The 16,548-nt window shown below is 37.6% G+C and overlaps 2 protein-coding genes across 5 annotated transcripts; both read right to left on the bottom strand.

The window, feature by feature from the left end:
- Window positions 1-39: 39 nt before the first annotated feature.
- zdhhc20b (zinc finger DHHC-type palmitoyltransferase 20b) lies at window positions 40-6,335 on the bottom strand. 4 transcript variants are annotated; one of them, XM_055150785.1, is made up of 13 exons: window positions 6,182-6,335; window positions 5,666-5,692; window positions 5,283-5,377; window positions 5,074-5,194; window positions 4,169-4,238; window positions 4,024-4,056; window positions 3,796-3,916; window positions 2,553-2,691; window positions 2,244-2,370; window positions 2,068-2,157; window positions 1,859-1,971; window positions 1,716-1,771; window positions 40-1,583 (listed from the first exon to the last, which is right to left on the bottom strand). In XM_055150785.1, the coding sequence occupies exons 1-12, from the start codon at window positions 6,297-6,299 to the stop codon at window positions 1,731-1,733; spliced, it is 1,095 nt and encodes a 364-aa protein (XP_055006760.1). In that variant the 5' UTR covers window positions 6,300-6,335; the 3' UTR covers window positions 40-1,583; window positions 1,716-1,730. The 4 variants fall into 4 exon arrangements, with proteins under 4 accessions (XP_055006760.1, XP_020781308.1, XP_055006758.1 ...); XM_020925649.2 differs by having other exon boundaries at window positions 1,727-1,774; XM_055150783.1 differs by having other exon boundaries at window positions 1,716-1,774.
- A 1,183-nt stretch (window positions 6,336-7,518) lies between these two features.
- Window positions 7,519-16,075, bottom strand: marchf6 (E3 ubiquitin-protein ligase MARCHF6). Its single transcript, XM_055150782.1, has 24 exons — window positions 15,924-16,075; window positions 15,112-15,185; window positions 14,895-15,038; window positions 14,722-14,794; window positions 14,471-14,639; window positions 14,136-14,331; window positions 12,962-13,023; window positions 12,844-12,876; window positions 12,688-12,739; window positions 12,547-12,605; window positions 12,388-12,468; window positions 12,193-12,261; window positions 12,001-12,075; window positions 11,601-11,735; window positions 11,303-11,523; window positions 10,913-11,050; window positions 10,597-10,816; window positions 10,403-10,472; window positions 9,586-9,767; window positions 8,886-9,020; window positions 8,716-8,805; window positions 8,252-8,384; window positions 7,999-8,134; window positions 7,519-7,922 (listed from the first exon to the last, which is right to left on the bottom strand). Exons 1-24 carry the CDS (start codon window positions 16,046-16,048, stop codon window positions 7,835-7,837), a joined length of 2,760 nt encoding a protein of 919 aa, XP_055006757.1. The 5' UTR covers window positions 16,049-16,075; the 3' UTR covers window positions 7,519-7,834.
- Window positions 16,076-16,548: the final 473 nt, after the last annotated feature.

Here is a 16,548-nt window from a genome sequence, read left to right on the forward strand (position 1 = left end):
CATACTGTATCCTGGAACATGAAATAAATGAAGCTGAGCTCTCATAAAACAAACTGTATATACTTAAAACAGCCATTATAAAGTATTATAATACATTTTGGTTATAAAAATGTGTAGAATAGAAAAAATAATCAAAATAAAAAGCAGGCTATAATCTGTCTCAGACTGAGGTACATTCTGCACAAGTGTGACAACAATTAAACAACAGCTAACACCACTGGCTCACTCGACACAATACAAAGAGTTGTAAACATCGGGAAGGTCAAAGGGCAAGCGACATCAGTGGGAAGGAAGAGAGACATCAGGAATCAGGCTCAGTCTCATTTGAAGAAATCATGATTTGTGAGGAAAAGGCTTTCCAAAATGGAATTAGAAAACTTGGTTAGTTTTGGCATTTCAGAACCTTTAGGAGCTCAACCACATCCCAGATGTTTAACACAGACAAAAACTGTTAAGTATTAACAGTACACAGTCACTTCAGACCCACCTAATAAATGTGGGTTCAAAAAACCACCGTTCAATTAGAATAATTAGAACTTTATAAATGATTTATATAGTAATATAAAATGCTTCAGATTCTTGTAGAAATTAAGTGAAACAAAAAGTAACTTGAGCCCAGAGATTCTCGTTGAAAGCACTCATACCGCTCTGAAACAGCTGAAGTTATGTCACCACCTGCTGGCCAACACCAATACTGCAAGGACATCATAATCCACTGTGAAAGCAGCGGCTGACATCCTGTAGAAAAATGGCATCCATACTACTTATCCATTTGGTTTGATGACATATTTGGCAGCAGGACAAAGCGAGGATGCTGTAAACACTTCAGGGCTAAAGTTTTGGGGAAGCCCTTTTTTGGTGTCTTGGTAACCTGATGAACGCTGATGTACCCGACAGTGGAGACGAAATGAGTTGATAGAGTTAAGCACAGAATTAACTAATTAACTATGTGGAAAAATGTTTTGCACCAAGTGAAATATGTATCAAGCAGCATGTGATACTATTTTTTCTTTCTCATTAGAAAATCGCATACATAAAGAGTTGAAAACAGAATAAATCACACCCAGCATTCATTGTACCTGTAATGTTGGGTAGGCTAAGAGCAGCACTTGCTGTAATGGTAATTATAAACTACAAAGTGCAATAGCGCCATCTTGTGCTCTGATATCCAATTTGCAATCCAAAACCCAGTGTGTTAAAGTCCAGAGGCAAACCTTAGTAATGAGTAGGTTTTAGACTGGAATAACATCTCATATTTTTCTCACATATTTAAAAAACAAAGAGGAAAAAATACAAAAAATTCAACAGCCTTGTGTCGAAGGCAAAGTATAAGAAGGGTGCACTGCATCAACTTTTGGCACAAATAGCTTCCATAATATGCTCTTAGTAGAATTAGAGAAATAAAAACATGTTTAGCGAATGTGACAAGATGGTGGGTGTGAGGTTTCAGGACAGATGCGTTTCCCATAATTACTCTGGAGGAGGCGAGGGGCTTTGGGTGCGCTGGGAGACTGTTACCACGGCGACAGCCTAAACTGTTTAACGGTCGGTTAAGGCATCATCAGACAAAGGAGGATTACATCCTGTGGCAGAGATGAAAAAGACAATGAAACCTCAGAAATAACTGGACACATCACTGTCATAATCACACAGGGCAGAGTCTGGGTGAAATGAACTGTTGGCATTATGTTTTCAGAAAGCTGAAGAAATCAGACCTCATGTATACCTGGTTAGGACTCGCTCTCCATAGTGACTGTAATGGTTTCACTTCCTGCTGTCAATGCAAACATACAGCAATTAAAAGCAGAGTCAATAGTAATAAGAACAGATGTTTAGACTTGATAAAAATGATTCAGACCTGATTTGGGGGAGTTATTGGACAGATGGTCTTCTACATGGTTAGTGTGCTGGTCATCGCTCAACAGCCGGTTCTGTGAATCGCTGAGTGGACTAGCAGGAACCTCAGTAACACTGGCAACACGATAAAGACACCTTGAGTAAATACTAGCAGAACATAGAGATAGATAGCATAACACAATATAGATCTTTGATTCAAACATTAATCACATTTTACTGGGCTCTGGGTGTAAGGTGACTGTGGCTTGCTCTACATCAACATTCACCAGCCTCGTTGGGAATGTCAGGCCATCTCCCTGACTGTAAACAAACAGGACAAAGACACTTGTTAAACATGATCAAACATGATCATGAATTATACTATAGAATGCATTATAAGAACTTACCTAGTGAACACAGGCAGCAACCAGTATTTTTTTTGGTCCCCAAAGACTTGAGCAATGTTCTTTCGGAAACCAAGAGAGAAGCCATTTTTATCAGAGCCTGTCCTGAAGACAGGGGCTCTAAATGCCTCTGTCACATGAAAAATGGTATAAAATTTATTTCATAACATTCACACTTATAAACCTTTTGAAAAATGTCTTCATAAATTTTAGAACGGAGTGAGAGTCTCTGAATGGCAATGAAGACAAAATAGGAAGAAAAATCAATAATGTATACAAAAGCTTATTTCCTGTTTTGTGTGGAGTACTTACCTATGGTGGATCTGTTCTTCCCCACAAGCCACAGATGGTAGCTGAAGAGGGACAAAATACTAATGCAGAACATGGCTGCCACAAAAAACAGAAATAAGACGTGGAATTTAGCATGTGTCGCTGTGTCTGGCAGCTCATTCTGGGGAAGAGACAAGAGCAGAGGGAGAGAAAATGATAAAAGATTAATATTTGTGAAAGGAAGGAAGACAATGAATGAAAACAGGAAACTCCGATGGAAGATTGTGCTCTATCATCAAAGTTACAACTATGAAACATGCAAATGATGACAAACAACCATCCACGATGGACCGCCGCACTTACGGCTTTCGAGTTTACCTTTGGGCAATTCTCAGCCGCTTTCCTCCGACAAAGCTTTAGTACAAATAGAAACAACACTGGTTAGCAACAGCAGGAAAGAACAGGTGGGAGTGGACAGAAGGTAAACATGAGTCAGGAGTCAGGGCCACCAGGAAATGAACATGTGGAGAAATACACCAATGTTATGAGGCAACAGGAACATAAACTGTGAGGAAATTAAGATGTAACAGGCAGTTTGTTTCCTTCACCGCATCATGATGAGATATTAACTTAAGTAGAGAAAATGTCATTATTTCAAATCATGACATTTTAAATGGACACCAAAGGATACAGGATATTCTGAGATTCTTATCTATGATTACTTGCAGTTTTATCAAGTTTATTGTACCATAGGAGAAGTTCAGTGAAACCAGCCATCTAAACTGCTAACCATTTTATGAAGGAGATATGTGGCATTTTTTGTTTGATATGCAAATTAATTTTTTATTTATTTGAAACAGGGACAGCGCACAATTTTTACATTAACCTTTTTTTCAGGACAGATGCATTGTACATCAGGTTGTAGTATCAGTGCTAATCTCCACCTGTACTCCCTGGGCAGATTCATTGATTGATTGTATTTAACTGACCTTGACTATCAACTGTTCTTAGAGACCTATGTAGCATGTTTTGGGTTATATAACTACAATAATACAATAACAATAACTACATGCAATCCAGAAATAAGTAGATGCAGTGAGCTCCAAAACAAGTGAGTGAAACAATGAGTGAGTGTTGAGGGCGGCATGTTGGGAAATGTAGAGAAGGCACCAAGTATTGTGCCCAGTCTGCAATGTTCTAAGGACACAGGACTGAAATTTACATCAACATTCATTACTTCACACACTTTAGTAGTTTAACTTGAAGCATGCAGGTTTATACTCACTGTCCAAAATTTTATGAAATACTGTAGGACTGTGGCAGCAATAAACAGACAGTACACCAGCGAGTAGGCCAAGAAGAGGATGAAAAACTTGTAGTTGGAGAAGCCGACACAGTTGTTTACCCTAGTGACAAAAACAACAGATTGGCATCTCTACTCAGCATTAATTTGATGATGATGTATCAAAAATGAATGTAGTAGCATAACAACGATTGCAGAACAGCTTAGTACCAGGGACAATGGTGATCCATCTTTAAGACACACCTAAAAAAAAAAAAAAAAACAGTAAAAAACAATGTAATAATGCTGATAAATTACAGAATCACTGAGCTACAGAATTATTCTACAGTATTATTATAATACAGTGAATTCTTACATGTCGCAGGCGGAGCAATGATGACATCTGTCTGGTTTGATAACTTGACAGCGATCACAATAACGTATGGCTGCATTGTAAGATCAGAAAAAAAGATTTATTACAATAAAGCACACATCAACCCACTAAACATGACTGAAGTAAATTAAGTAAAAGTACAATGAAGTATTTGGATCTATGACAAAGCAAATACAACCCTGGACTCAAAAGATCAACAAACTGTTAAAATGTTATTGGCAGGCAATAACAACAAGTGTTGTCCAAGTGAGGTTTGAATGTCTGGGGCAGAAGACGTTTATTTACCATCAGTCTGGGACCCGGTGAACTTGAATACTCAACATTGTGCATTAGTGTTGGCTATTTTAGTCTGACTATGCTTCCACACAAGGAAGTTTAAATATGAGCTAAGAAGGACAGTTTAGAGACTGTAGACCAAGGAAGCTGATAATGTTATAGAAAGCAAATTCTCTAACAGTTGGATAACGCCATAGTGAGAAATGTCAATAATAATAAAACTGGACTTTGCAGGGGATGCAAAATTCCACAACAATTACCAGATAAGATTTTTATTAATGAAGGCCCCATGTATAAGTTGACTAAAAGGGGGCGATGTGCAACAACTGAACACTATTCTCTACAGTCTCTATGATCTGACCATGTGATCTGACCAACTGACTCTAACTGAACACATCCCAAACTCACAGGAGTTCAGGCAATAACAACTTTGCAGAGGAATTTACTAAAAACTAGTTTATATCTACATGTAAAAAAAAAGCCCTGGACTAATCACAGCATTCTTATGTTACGACTACATCAGGACAAAATGTGGCATTATATTTCCATTCTCACTGACAGGAATAGCTTAAAATACAATAAAACTGGCCAACCACCACCCCTCAGCCTACCTCCAGCTCCTGTGCGCGTGTAAAGAGGCAGAGTTGATGCCACACGCCACAAAATCTCCTGTTGAGATTCAGGACGCTCCTCCTTTTCATAACGCTCTTTTTCCACCTTGGGTAAGCAGAACTGGTAAAGAAACAAAAACATTATTATTTTAATGGTGCTATGATCAAGTCTAGAGAAGAAGAGTTTACAGTGGCTGAGTTAGTTCTACCTCTTTGGAGGGGTTTGCAGGTTTGGTGAAGATGGTCTTCCAATAAGACCATACAAACATTATGAATGAGAGGTGGAAGAAGATCAAGTAGACAACTGGACCAAAACAGTAAAAGGTATGGCATTAACAAACATGGGGCAGCAAACCTCAAAGAGTTAATGAGGAAAACTGCTGTCAAGACATGGGCTGTACATCTGAATAATAAATTGATGAAAGGGGGAAGCAAGAACAGCGTGAAATGTTCTGATCCAAGCAGACTTCCATCAGCATTTACTGACAGTCCATTTCCGTGCCAACTTTTTTTTCCCCCCCGTTTAGCTAACTCTACAAAGCATATGTCATTGGCCTGGTGGAATTGGAGAGACAAATATCTAGACACTTACTTTTTTCTCCGATATTTAAGATGGTAACTGCAAAATAAAAGACAATTACAATTAGTGGACTATAGATGAAAATCACAATTTCTAAATTCACTTGGAGTGATTAGTTGTCTTTTTATTTCATGCCCATTAAAAAGCAAATGATGAAAGAATAGATTACTGTGTTTTTTGTAATATTAAGTAGCACAAAGGCTATTAAATGATATAACGTTAGTCAACTTCCCACAACAGAGTATATTGCTTGTTATTCCATCTAATCTAAAGGCATCCGAATGAGATACCAACAGCATATACACAGCTAAAGGCAGACGGGGAAAGTTATTTCCTGTATCTTAAGTTAGTCAGTAATCTGCGAGGGGACAGTTAATCAGCTGGATCTAGAATTGGTTTCCCCTAACCATTGTTGAGCTGCAGTCCATTTAATGTTACTTCCTGCTGGTCAGCGAATGCTGTTTGGGAGGAAGCGGAATAAAAACAGCGGCGAAAGCGGCTTATAAAAAGCAAAGAACGTGTACTTACATATACATAGCTGCACTACATAAGCATAATACGACCAGCAAACGACCAGAGCGATAAATATTACAGGTATCCATGCTAAACCTCGTTGACAGCATCTCAGGACGTGAGTAGGCGCCATCTTTCTCTCTACACTGAGGAAAAGGCAGTCTGTGGGGAAAAGGGCGTGGCCATGGGTGACGTCACATATCCAACACAACGTGCCCATTTTATTTTATTATTTTAAACATTTATCTTTTTATTGATATAAACCTAAACTCAAACTTTTTTAAAAAGGGCAAGTAAACACACGTAAGACAGTAAGACAGTTACTGCATTTTGCCTAAATGTAAAAAAAAAAAAAAAAAAAAAAAAAAAACCCAAAAAAAAAACAAAACAAAAAAAAAACACTTGAGGCACAGGGAGAAGGGGCAAAAGGAGTACCCCTCTGCATGTGCCTGGTAACAGGGGAAAGAACGTTTGCAGAGGCAGAAAGAGAAGAACACATATGTTGGCCCCAATCCTGGCATCACCACCTTTCCCCTCTGACTGGAGGACATTAAAGTGGAGACAATCCAAGTTAAGGTTGAGATTCCAAAAATAGCAATGAAATTTGGCATAAAACTCACTCATCCACTTAACATTTTCTAGTATTTGCCCATTATGATCAAAAGCACACGATCCCAACAATTAGGTCTTTTTGTTGATGGTTGTTGTTACATAAAATTTAACTGTGATTAAATAATAATGAGCTGTTATTTAGGTTCAGTATGCTATGCCTGATTTTTAACCCTCGCCAGGCAGGCGTTGCAGATTTGCAACAGCTAAATGCCAGTTACCTACTTACTCCAAATCCATATTTTATTAGCTTTTTTTTTTACTCAGGAGCCTTTTTTCCCCATCCATGCTGATAAACATGGACGATGCAGACTGTGCAAGAATGGCTACACACAAACGGCCTGCCAGAAGTGCAAAGTACTTTTGATGTTTACAAAGGATAAAAATTGTTTCTTGGAGTACCACACGAAAAAATGATGTTGTTCTGCCACTGTAAAGCACTTTTACACTGTGCTTTATGTTTTCATTGTTATGAAAAGTGGTATACACATAAAGTTAGCGTTCATATCATTTTCAGTCTTCAGTGTTAATTTACCACACCGGACCAATGTTGCTAATCTGCAACATCTCAGAACGCATTGGATGTGAAGGTCTCTCTCTCAAAAAAAAAGTCAGGATTATATATTACTACCCCATATGATCATTTTCCCCAAATATCAGATTTTTTCCTGTTACTAAAATTTAATTTGAGCCTGAGAGGATTAATAAGTATAACACAAGTACATATGACAGTGACTAAAATATAACACTAAATTGTAAGTTTTATTTAATAAATTATACATAGACTTTAAGATGTACAATGATCATTGCATTAATCCATGTCATCTTTAAGACAAAGTTTGTGTTCAAAGTATTTACACATGTACAATTATCAGGCAGAACTTTACAAACGCTGAAATCAAACTCTAAACACTTTTCTGTGTCCATCTATCAATTATAATACAAGTCCCAACATAAATGGGCAAGATTCAGAAATCCACCAAATCCACCAAGACTGACAGGTGGAGACTGACAGGTGCTGAAGATGAAAGTGGCTTAGCCAGAATATAGTGCGACATACTAATCTGTCACTGGATTAGAGGTATGAACTGAGCTTGTTCTTCCAGTCTTCCGTTCATAGTTTACAAGTCTCTGTCCAACCAGGTATCTGCAAAGCAAATGTGATTTATTTTAATAAGGGACATTTAACTTCTATCTATTAACATATCTATTAAATGTCTTACTTGTCATTTTTTATGTGTTCATAAAGGCGTTTAAACTGCCGGATCTGGAAGGAGAGGATACCAATAAGTGAGACTACCATCAGAAGGAAGGGGTATATCCTCCTCTGCATTAGGATCTCCATCTCTGGGGTCACTCCTATGCAAAAAAACAAACAAACAAAACATTAAACTATTAAAATCATGCTATAATATAAACAACATGGAAGTATAAAAATCACTTAAAAGTTAGGAAAACTTTTTCCTCAACACTAACCTACAGCAGGCACCACTCCAGCAGCAATTACATAGGGCACACACAAGGACAGCAGCAAAACTGAGATGACAGGAGCGGCCAGTTTACGGATTATAAACTGGAGATCAATGTTGCGAATACCATTTGCATAAACCTAAAACAACAACAAAAAACAATTACCGGTTACATCATTATTAAAACAAACAAACAAAAAAAAAGAACATAGCATAAAATGCACTCAGTTAAAGGTTCTAAACAACAATTCCCATCTGGCTTTTATTCCACTGCCATCTTATATAGTAGTAAAAGCAATATTACAATTATAAACTATAAATTATATTGCAAATGTATTCATCTAAATATTGCAAGTAGGAAACAGAAAATAAGGAATTCCAATTGAATGAGTAAACATTTTTTGTGAAATCTTGCAAACTACATACTATTGTTGTGTACTGTACTGTATTTTCCACAATAACATACTGTACCTGCTCAATAACTGTCTTCAGCCACCACTGAGGTCCCATTAACGTGATTGCAGCAATGATTTTGGCATGAAGAACTCCCAGAGCCCAGTCCTGTACCAGAAAAGAAATCTTAATTAAATATATGAGACAGTCACCGGATATTCTCGGGATAGTGGATGGTCTTATTGTACCTGCCAGGGGTAGAAAAGAGGCGTTTGGTCCAATGGGACTCTCAGAGGAGCAACAATGACCAGTTCAAACAGCAGTCCAAGCAGCAGGGGAATCACACCCGCCACCAACAGAGCCACAACCAGAGTCTTAAGAATCTACAGCAAATAATTACCAGAAAAAACAACAACAAAAAAACATTATTCATTCATAAGTTTAAATTTAGTATAGGACAAGACTGTCAATAGGAGAGTTTCTCAACTGTGCTCATTCTAAGGGATGGCAAGCAAAATTACTATTTGTAATATGGTTAGGTTGTGTGTCATAATGCAGTATATATTATGTGGATCAGCCTTTGTATAAATCTGATTAACGGAACAGTATGTAAGATTATCGTTTTAATAAACATGATCTATCTGTATTCCCCGATGTGAGTCAGACATGTTCAAATCAAATGTTGTCCGCTCTGATCTGAATCATGACTATCTAAACCCACCCAGACCATCATTAATCAGTGCTAGTGCAGCCTCTGCAGCTCAGTGAAGCAATTCTGGAGGTTCTACAGGGATCGGAGTATCTGTTAATATATTTTAAACAGTAAGAGCACAGGCTACTTTCTTTTCCTTTATACACCACATAATCAAAGCGGGCATATTCCAGGGGGCCTTCATGTCATAATAAGACATCATTTTATTCTAGTAAGTATCTGAATACAAAGCATACCATAAGTGTCCACTCTTGGACTTTGCGCATGATGACCGTGCGTCCCTGGGGCATCCAAGCCAGCATCACAGTGACTCCACGAATAGACAGCCAGCACACATAAAGGCCACATGCTGCAGTGTACAGCTCATGGATTTTAGAGTTTCCAGTCCAGAAAGACATTAGCCAACGACCAGCAAACACTACAAAGGAAGATGAAAACAAATTAACTAAAGAAAATACATTAAGCCCCCCCATTCAGTATGCATACATACATATAGATTATGGTTGTAAACCACAATAATGATCTAAAACAGTTTAATAATAGAAACATCATGTCATGTCTTTAGTTTTTTTATTGTTTAAAAATGTCCATGTTACATGTTTTATCTTTATCTTACTTATATGACTCTGAGTCTGGAAAAATTGCAAATAAGTACAGAGCAGTTGATAGGCAGAGAGATAGGCAATAGGTGAACACAGACATTTTCTGAGCACTCAAGCCTCAAATACAGGACTACACAGGAACACCCAAACATAAATAACTCAAAATACAATTTTGACTGAGCTAATGATGAGGGAATATGTTAGATGGTTAAAAGTTTAAGTTTTAAGTCTATTTGTGTAATCTAAGTCTATTTTGCTTAATACATCCCCTAAATATTCGTGAGGATTTATGAGAAAATTCCTAGGCATGAGCAGGGTGTAAGGATGCTTGAACATACAGTTCCAATTTTTAAATAATAGGCATTAGAGAAGTATGGTCTCTAATTGTAGTTTGGGTGTGAGTTTAAGTAAAACAGCAACTGACCTTTTTCTGTACATGTCAAGTTCATACCTGGTAGTGTTAGACAGACTAGACTGGCCAGCAGCAGCGTAATGCACATGAATGCAATCAGCAACACAATCTAAGACAAAACAAATGTATCACATTAATAGAGCAGTCATAAACAATTATCTATTAGGATTCATAAAGAAACAATTATCTATTAACATGTAAAAAGTAATTGTCTTGTTTTCCTTTAGACCTACTCTGAATGGGAAGCGAAGAGGTCGGTGGTAGGGCTGAAAACCTACTGGCCCTCCCTGTTGCAGGATTGCCTGGTGGGCTGCATGTAACCCCTCCCCAACAGCTGGAGCTGGATTATTGTTGTTATGGTGACCAGGGGCGGGGTTGTTATTATTGTTGTTGTTGACGGGCTGGTTAGTGTCATTGTCTTCCTGCTCTCCAAGGAGGTATGAATGAAGGTCTCTGAGAAGACACATGAAATTGATAGTTTATTATATACTGAACTAACATTTTCTATATCTATATTATATAATACAAGTATGTTTTGAGTGTGCCTACAGTAAATATCCAGCACTGACGGTCCATGCTCTGACCAGGCCCTTGAGCCACTGGCGAGTGTGCCCCTGCTCCAACAGAGCGGGCAGCACAACCTGTAGTAACAGCAGCTCCAATGACAACTCACTGACAGGGGCATCACTGAGAGAGAAAGACAAAACATATTCACATATAATATATATATATATATATATATATATATATATATATATATATATATATATATATATATATATATATATATATATATATATATATATATATATATATATATATATATATATATATATATATATATATATATATATATATATATATATATATATATATATATATATATATATATATATATATATATATATATATATATATATATTTATTATCTATTTTTACCTATAGAGCATGACATTGTATGGGAGGAAAGTGGGCAGCAGTAGTTTGATCAGCCTGATGGGAAGCCATAGCATGAGCAGAACAATGGATCCAAACACAACCACAGACAAAATGAAACGCCTCAGGTGTCTGTAAATGGGCAGGTGAATCATTTCCTGAACTGGGTTAAAATCTGGGTCATTGAGGTTTCTCAAGAACCAGAGCACGCCAGGCCTTAAAACCTGATGAAGGAAGGACAGGAAATTAGTGGGTGAAAAAGGACCAAAATGTAGTCTACAGAATAATTAAAATAGGGTACCTCTCTCAGAAGGAGGATGAATGAAGCAAAATAGAAGACATAGACCATTCCGACGAGCCAGTGGAGAAACATAGTTGTGCCAGGTGCCGATTTAAAACTTAACTCTCTGTCTTTAAGTGAGGCATCAAACATCTCCTACAGAAAAAAATTATTTAAATTTATATAAATGTAAACAGAAATTATAAAATAAAATAAAAAAATTTGAAGACTTTGCAGGCAAGGAGTGGTTCATTAATTCCTCTAGGACAGCATTATTAGTCTCTTTAGGTCAAAGGAGGTGGAGAAGCTTCTTGCCAATGATGCCAAGGATGACCAACTGTCTGTTTGTCTTTACCCTTTGTACAAAATGCTAGATCCAGTGTAAACAGATCCAAATATAAAAGTCGTAAGAGACTCTTACTAGGGAGCAGATGTCAAGCCACCAGCCACAAATGAGCGGAAACACCCCTATTTCCACAACGACTAACAAAGACACCTGTGTAAGACAAAGGAAAGCCATATCTCAAAAACGAATGTTTCTTACAATGAATTATGTGTCAACAGGTATTTGCACATAGATACAAAGTAAAACAGACATGTGCAGAAATCTTACCTTAACAACAATGTAGCAAACTCCAAGGAGACGCCGTGAACGCTGAAATCTGACCAGAGCCGCAAGTCCCTTAGACAATGATTAAGGTCTAGACATTTAAATACTTACAAATGGATCCTAATGTAAGATATATTTGTTTTAAAGTAAAGTTGCTGTTATATTTTTTTAAGTAAGGCATAAGAAGTGAAAGGATACATGACAAAGGATCAGGGTCATTGCCAACAAGATGTACCCCACAATGGTTGTAATTAATCCCTCGAAATGTGACGCTTGAACCTGAAGCAAAAGTAACACTGCAGTCATCTCAAAAAATAAAAGCAAAAATATTTTAGATAGAAAAATTTTGATTCTTACATATTCTTCAAAACCAAGACCAACAACGGAAAAGTGTCCAATGTGGTAGGGACAAAATGCTGGAAAAAGGGTAATGAAAAATAAATTCATTCATTCATTCATTCTAGCAAAGGTGAATCTCAAAGAAAAAGGTGTACTCACCAAATACCAAGATGAAGAGTGTGTTCAGAGACACAACCCAAAACACATGCTCCTGGAAAAGGAGACAAATGTACAATTTAAAACAGCTTTTAAATGACAACTGTTTCTAATCATACGTCAAAACCATGCATCAAATTATATTTAAATTAACCTTACCAAAAATACTAATGACCCATCAAGACCAAGCATCTGTATGAGGAAAAATAGCATTCCAATTGAATAATATTGATGTTATATAGCTAACATTTTTGCATGCAGGATTGTAAATGGTTACCCTTTCCCAGGTAAGCTCCTCAGCTGCTCTGTCCCACTCCAAAGCATTCCAATTCATGTCATCTAAAAAAAAGAGAAAATACATAAACATAAAAATTAGGGCTGGGCAAAAATACATTTTTTAAATTGCGATTAATCGCATGAGTTCGAGCGATTAATCGCATGTTATACGCAAAACCAATTAATGAATTAAAAAGTAGAGTATAGCGCTCTTTTATTGGAAATGTAAATGAAAGAGCCATACATTTGTTGTGCAAACACAGGGGAATCCTCAGAGCCTTCAAGGTATTCAGGGAAGGCTCAAGAAAAAATATTGAATGGACGTTTGTACTACTAATATATTTATTGAATATTTTTTATGCTGTGAGTAATGAACACTACACTAGTAAAAATTTCTAGATCAGTGTTATAAACTTGGACTGATATTTCTTAGGAAACAAAGGGTTAATATAATGGAATGGAAATGGACCAATCACATTTTTCTTCCAATGGTATCTGGGTAAATCAGTTACTCCAGCACTGAACTAAAGAAATAAGATCAGCTCAGAGAGCACGGCTGGTCCAGCCAGACCTGGAGCCCACAGCCGGAGACGGAGCCCGCGGCTGAACCCGTGGCTGAGTCCGCGGCCGGAGCCCGCGGTCGAACTTGCGGCCGGAGCCGCGACGAGAGTCGGAGCCTGCGGCCGAACCCGCGGCCGCCGGGCCCGCGGCTCGCGGAGGCTCGGGCACGTTGCATCTCACGTGGTCAGAAAAAAGTGAAAAAAGTGTAAAGAAAAGACATCAAACTTAAAGAAACACTCGCGATGGACTTTTTCAAAATAAAAGCCAGTGAGAAACAGATGTTTACAATAAAATAAATAAATAAATAATAAAAACTGCGTTAATGGCGTTAAAATAATTGTCGGCGTTAATGACTTAATTAGTTAACGCAAAGTTAACGCGTTAACGTGCCCGGCCCTAATAAAAATATACTCTTTTATTACTCATTATGCAACCACCATTTGTCAACAAGTCAGTCTCTTTTTTCCTATTTTCACTCATAAGCTTTTTATAGGAGAAATTATAGGATCAATTCCACATGTAAAAGCTGGTATTCCAATTTCTGTGGTTGGCAAGCTGCTCATTAATTGAAATACTGGAATTCTGTTGAGCAAGATGAAATAAGTATAGTTTACCCTGTGCTCCATTGTTGGCATCAGGATCCTCAGCAGCTGCTCCCTCTTCTTCCAGCTCAGGGTCCTGGCCCTGGTCAGGAGGGCCGTCAGGGCCATCGGGAGGCTCTGGCTCTGCCTCATTGGGGGCCGGAGGATCAGCTGGAACAGGCTGGGGTGCAGGAGGCACATCAGGTGCTCCTTGGCCAGCAGCTTGTGCCTGGAGGAGAAGGTCAACATATAACCAATGCTAAAATGGAATTAACTGTGACTATAGGTTTTAAAGGTGTAAAAAAAAAAAAACATTCATGCGTAAACTAATGACACTTTTTGATACAAAGAAGATCAAATCAGATTACCTCATTTGCTTGTCCAGCGGCATTGGGGGGCGGAGGCTGGTGCTGTTCTAACCATTGAGGTGCACCGCCATGGACTATTTGTTCTCTGAGCCATACCAAGCTAATGAATGCACATAATGTGCAAGTGACCACAAAGCAGCCTTGTAGGCAGTCTGCAAGCAGGTTTTCACTGTAAAATTAAGCACAGAAACAAGAATATTAATATTAATAATGAATTTAAGATGTTACTTGTATTTCCGTATAGAACTCACGTTGAGAGCATGTCCAAAGGAAGTGTTAAAAGTGAGCTCACAGAGCCAGTAAAAAGACATTTGTAGATGCGACCTGGAGTGAAGCAAACATTTTGTAATTAAAGTTTAATTTGTAACCCTTCTATTTATGTGAACATTAACATGGTAGTTAATAATGCCTTAACTTAACTTACATGCAGTGAGAGGAACAACTCCAAGCCAGGCGAATGCAACAAGTGTATAATGAAACCAGTAGCGGATGGCTGTGCCCACACTGGTGAGGAGGCCAGCACAAATGTCCTGGATGGGCAAACGGGAGGGCATGTCTGGAGAGTAGACTGCAGAGGAAAACAATATAACTGATATTAGTGCACTTATTTTTTTATAATAAATTTATCATTTAGTACTTACTGGGGGTGAATGCAAATCTGTGCTTGCATAATTCACAATACTCCTTTCTGCTATGCTTCAGCCATTGGACTAAACTGAAAACACCAAGATTTTACATTAGAATAAACTGTAGTATTATAGTACAATTCATTGGAAATTAATTGTATTAAGTAAATTGTTATAATTACTTAATCAATGATATATCAATATCTATGTAAAGAACAAAAGTCTACAGTGCCATTTCTGATGACATAATCTCCCTAGCGGATACCGCTGTGTAGATTTAGATTACAGTGTGACGTTGAGTGGAGTGCGGACCAGGGCTCAGGGCTCAGCAGTGATAAACCATACAAACCCTTATACATAACAGGCACAAGGACACATGACATGAACATGTACTGTAGTTATGAAACATAATAAACCAAGAGGTCACTTGGAATCTTCATAAAAAGTACTGTTATCTGATTTACTTTGTACTATGTTGTAGTAGGTATACCGAAACAATTATTCAGTCAACAGCCACACTAAGGATTTTTGCATACATTTATGGATTTGCATTCACTACATTATCTGTGTTACTAACTTGAAGTTAATCTTCTTTTTAAGTCTTTTAAAAATGTCTAATTTTAGAAACAACAAGAAGACACAAAACACACCTTCTTTTGGCGCAGTCACAATAACCCCGACTGAGCTGTTTGAACCCTTTATTGATGTAATACTTAACAAGCTCAAAAGTGTGCACCATGTGTGCAATCAAATTGAGATATGATATGCATTTTTGTCAGTAATGCCCACATCAGTAAAAGGCCAGCCATGATGCTGAAAACCCTTACCATTCTTGGTGGATGAACTTAATACTGCCAGTGCAGACACATGGATGGTACAGTGGCTTATCAGGGGTCCCTTCAGAGCGGCACACACGGCAAATATCTGCTGCAAGTTTTGGAAAGAAACACATAAAAGAAAATTGTAACAACAGTAAAGCAAAGATTTAAGCAATATATAAAGTTGTAAAGTTGTAAAAGATCTTCTATTTATGTCCACAAACATTAAAGTTCGTGGACCACCTCTGCCAGTGCCACATTTGTCCACCTTCAGGAGAATTTATTTTGAAGCTCACTGCTCAAAAGTCATTTACATTAGACAAACAAGAAAAGCTTGGAGTATTGTGCAAATGTACAATTGTGTAATATACAGATTTTTATGTGCCGCTAGTTCCTAGATACTTATGGCTGCCCATGCCGTTAAAAACAATAAAATTGTTTCATGCTCAAAACTCTCAGTCTTAACTAAATGTAATTTTGAGTAGGTGAGGTGAGTGACTATGTAACCCCATGGGAGCTTTATTATTTCTGTAGAAATCTCCAAACACAAATGTTCAGTCTTATTAAATTTTAATCTATAGTCTTTAGCTATCACGTCTTTGGTTATTAAATAACACCTCTTTCTAAAGAAGTT

The sequence above is a fragment of the Boleophthalmus pectinirostris genome, unplaced genomic scaffold, assembly GCF_026225935.1.
Source record: "Boleophthalmus pectinirostris isolate CB_2022bp ecotype Guang Dong unplaced genomic scaffold, ASM2622593v1 HiC_scaffold_15, whole genome shotgun sequence".
NCBI classification, from domain to species: Eukaryota; Metazoa; Chordata; class Actinopteri; order Gobiiformes; family Gobiidae; genus Boleophthalmus; species Boleophthalmus pectinirostris.

Coding starts and splice junctions, on each gene's coding strand:
- marchf6 (XM_055150782.1), bottom strand. CDS start 16,048: ATGTGTTTCTTTCCAAAACTTGCAGCAGATATTTGCCGTGTGTGCCGC. Junction 11,736..12,000: donor GGCTTGACATCTGCTCCCTA/GTAAGAGTCTCT, acceptor TTTTTTCTGTAG/GAGATGTTTGATGCCTCACT. Junction 8,135..8,251: donor TGGAGTGGTGCCTGCTGTAG/GTTAGTGTTGAG, acceptor TTTTTTGCATAG/GAGTGACCCCAGAGATGGAG.
- zdhhc20b (XM_020925649.2), bottom strand. CDS start 6,299: ATGGCGCCTACTCACGTCCTGAGATGCTGTCAACGAGGTTTAGCATGG. Junction 2,692..3,795: donor ATTTCATAAAATTTTGGACA/GTGAGTATAAAC, acceptor TCTCTTCCCCAG/AATGAGCTGCCAGACACAGC. Junction 1,972..2,067: donor CACCCAGAGCCCAGTAAAAT/GTGATTAATGTT, acceptor TCGTGTTGCCAG/TGTTACTGAGGTTCCTGCTA.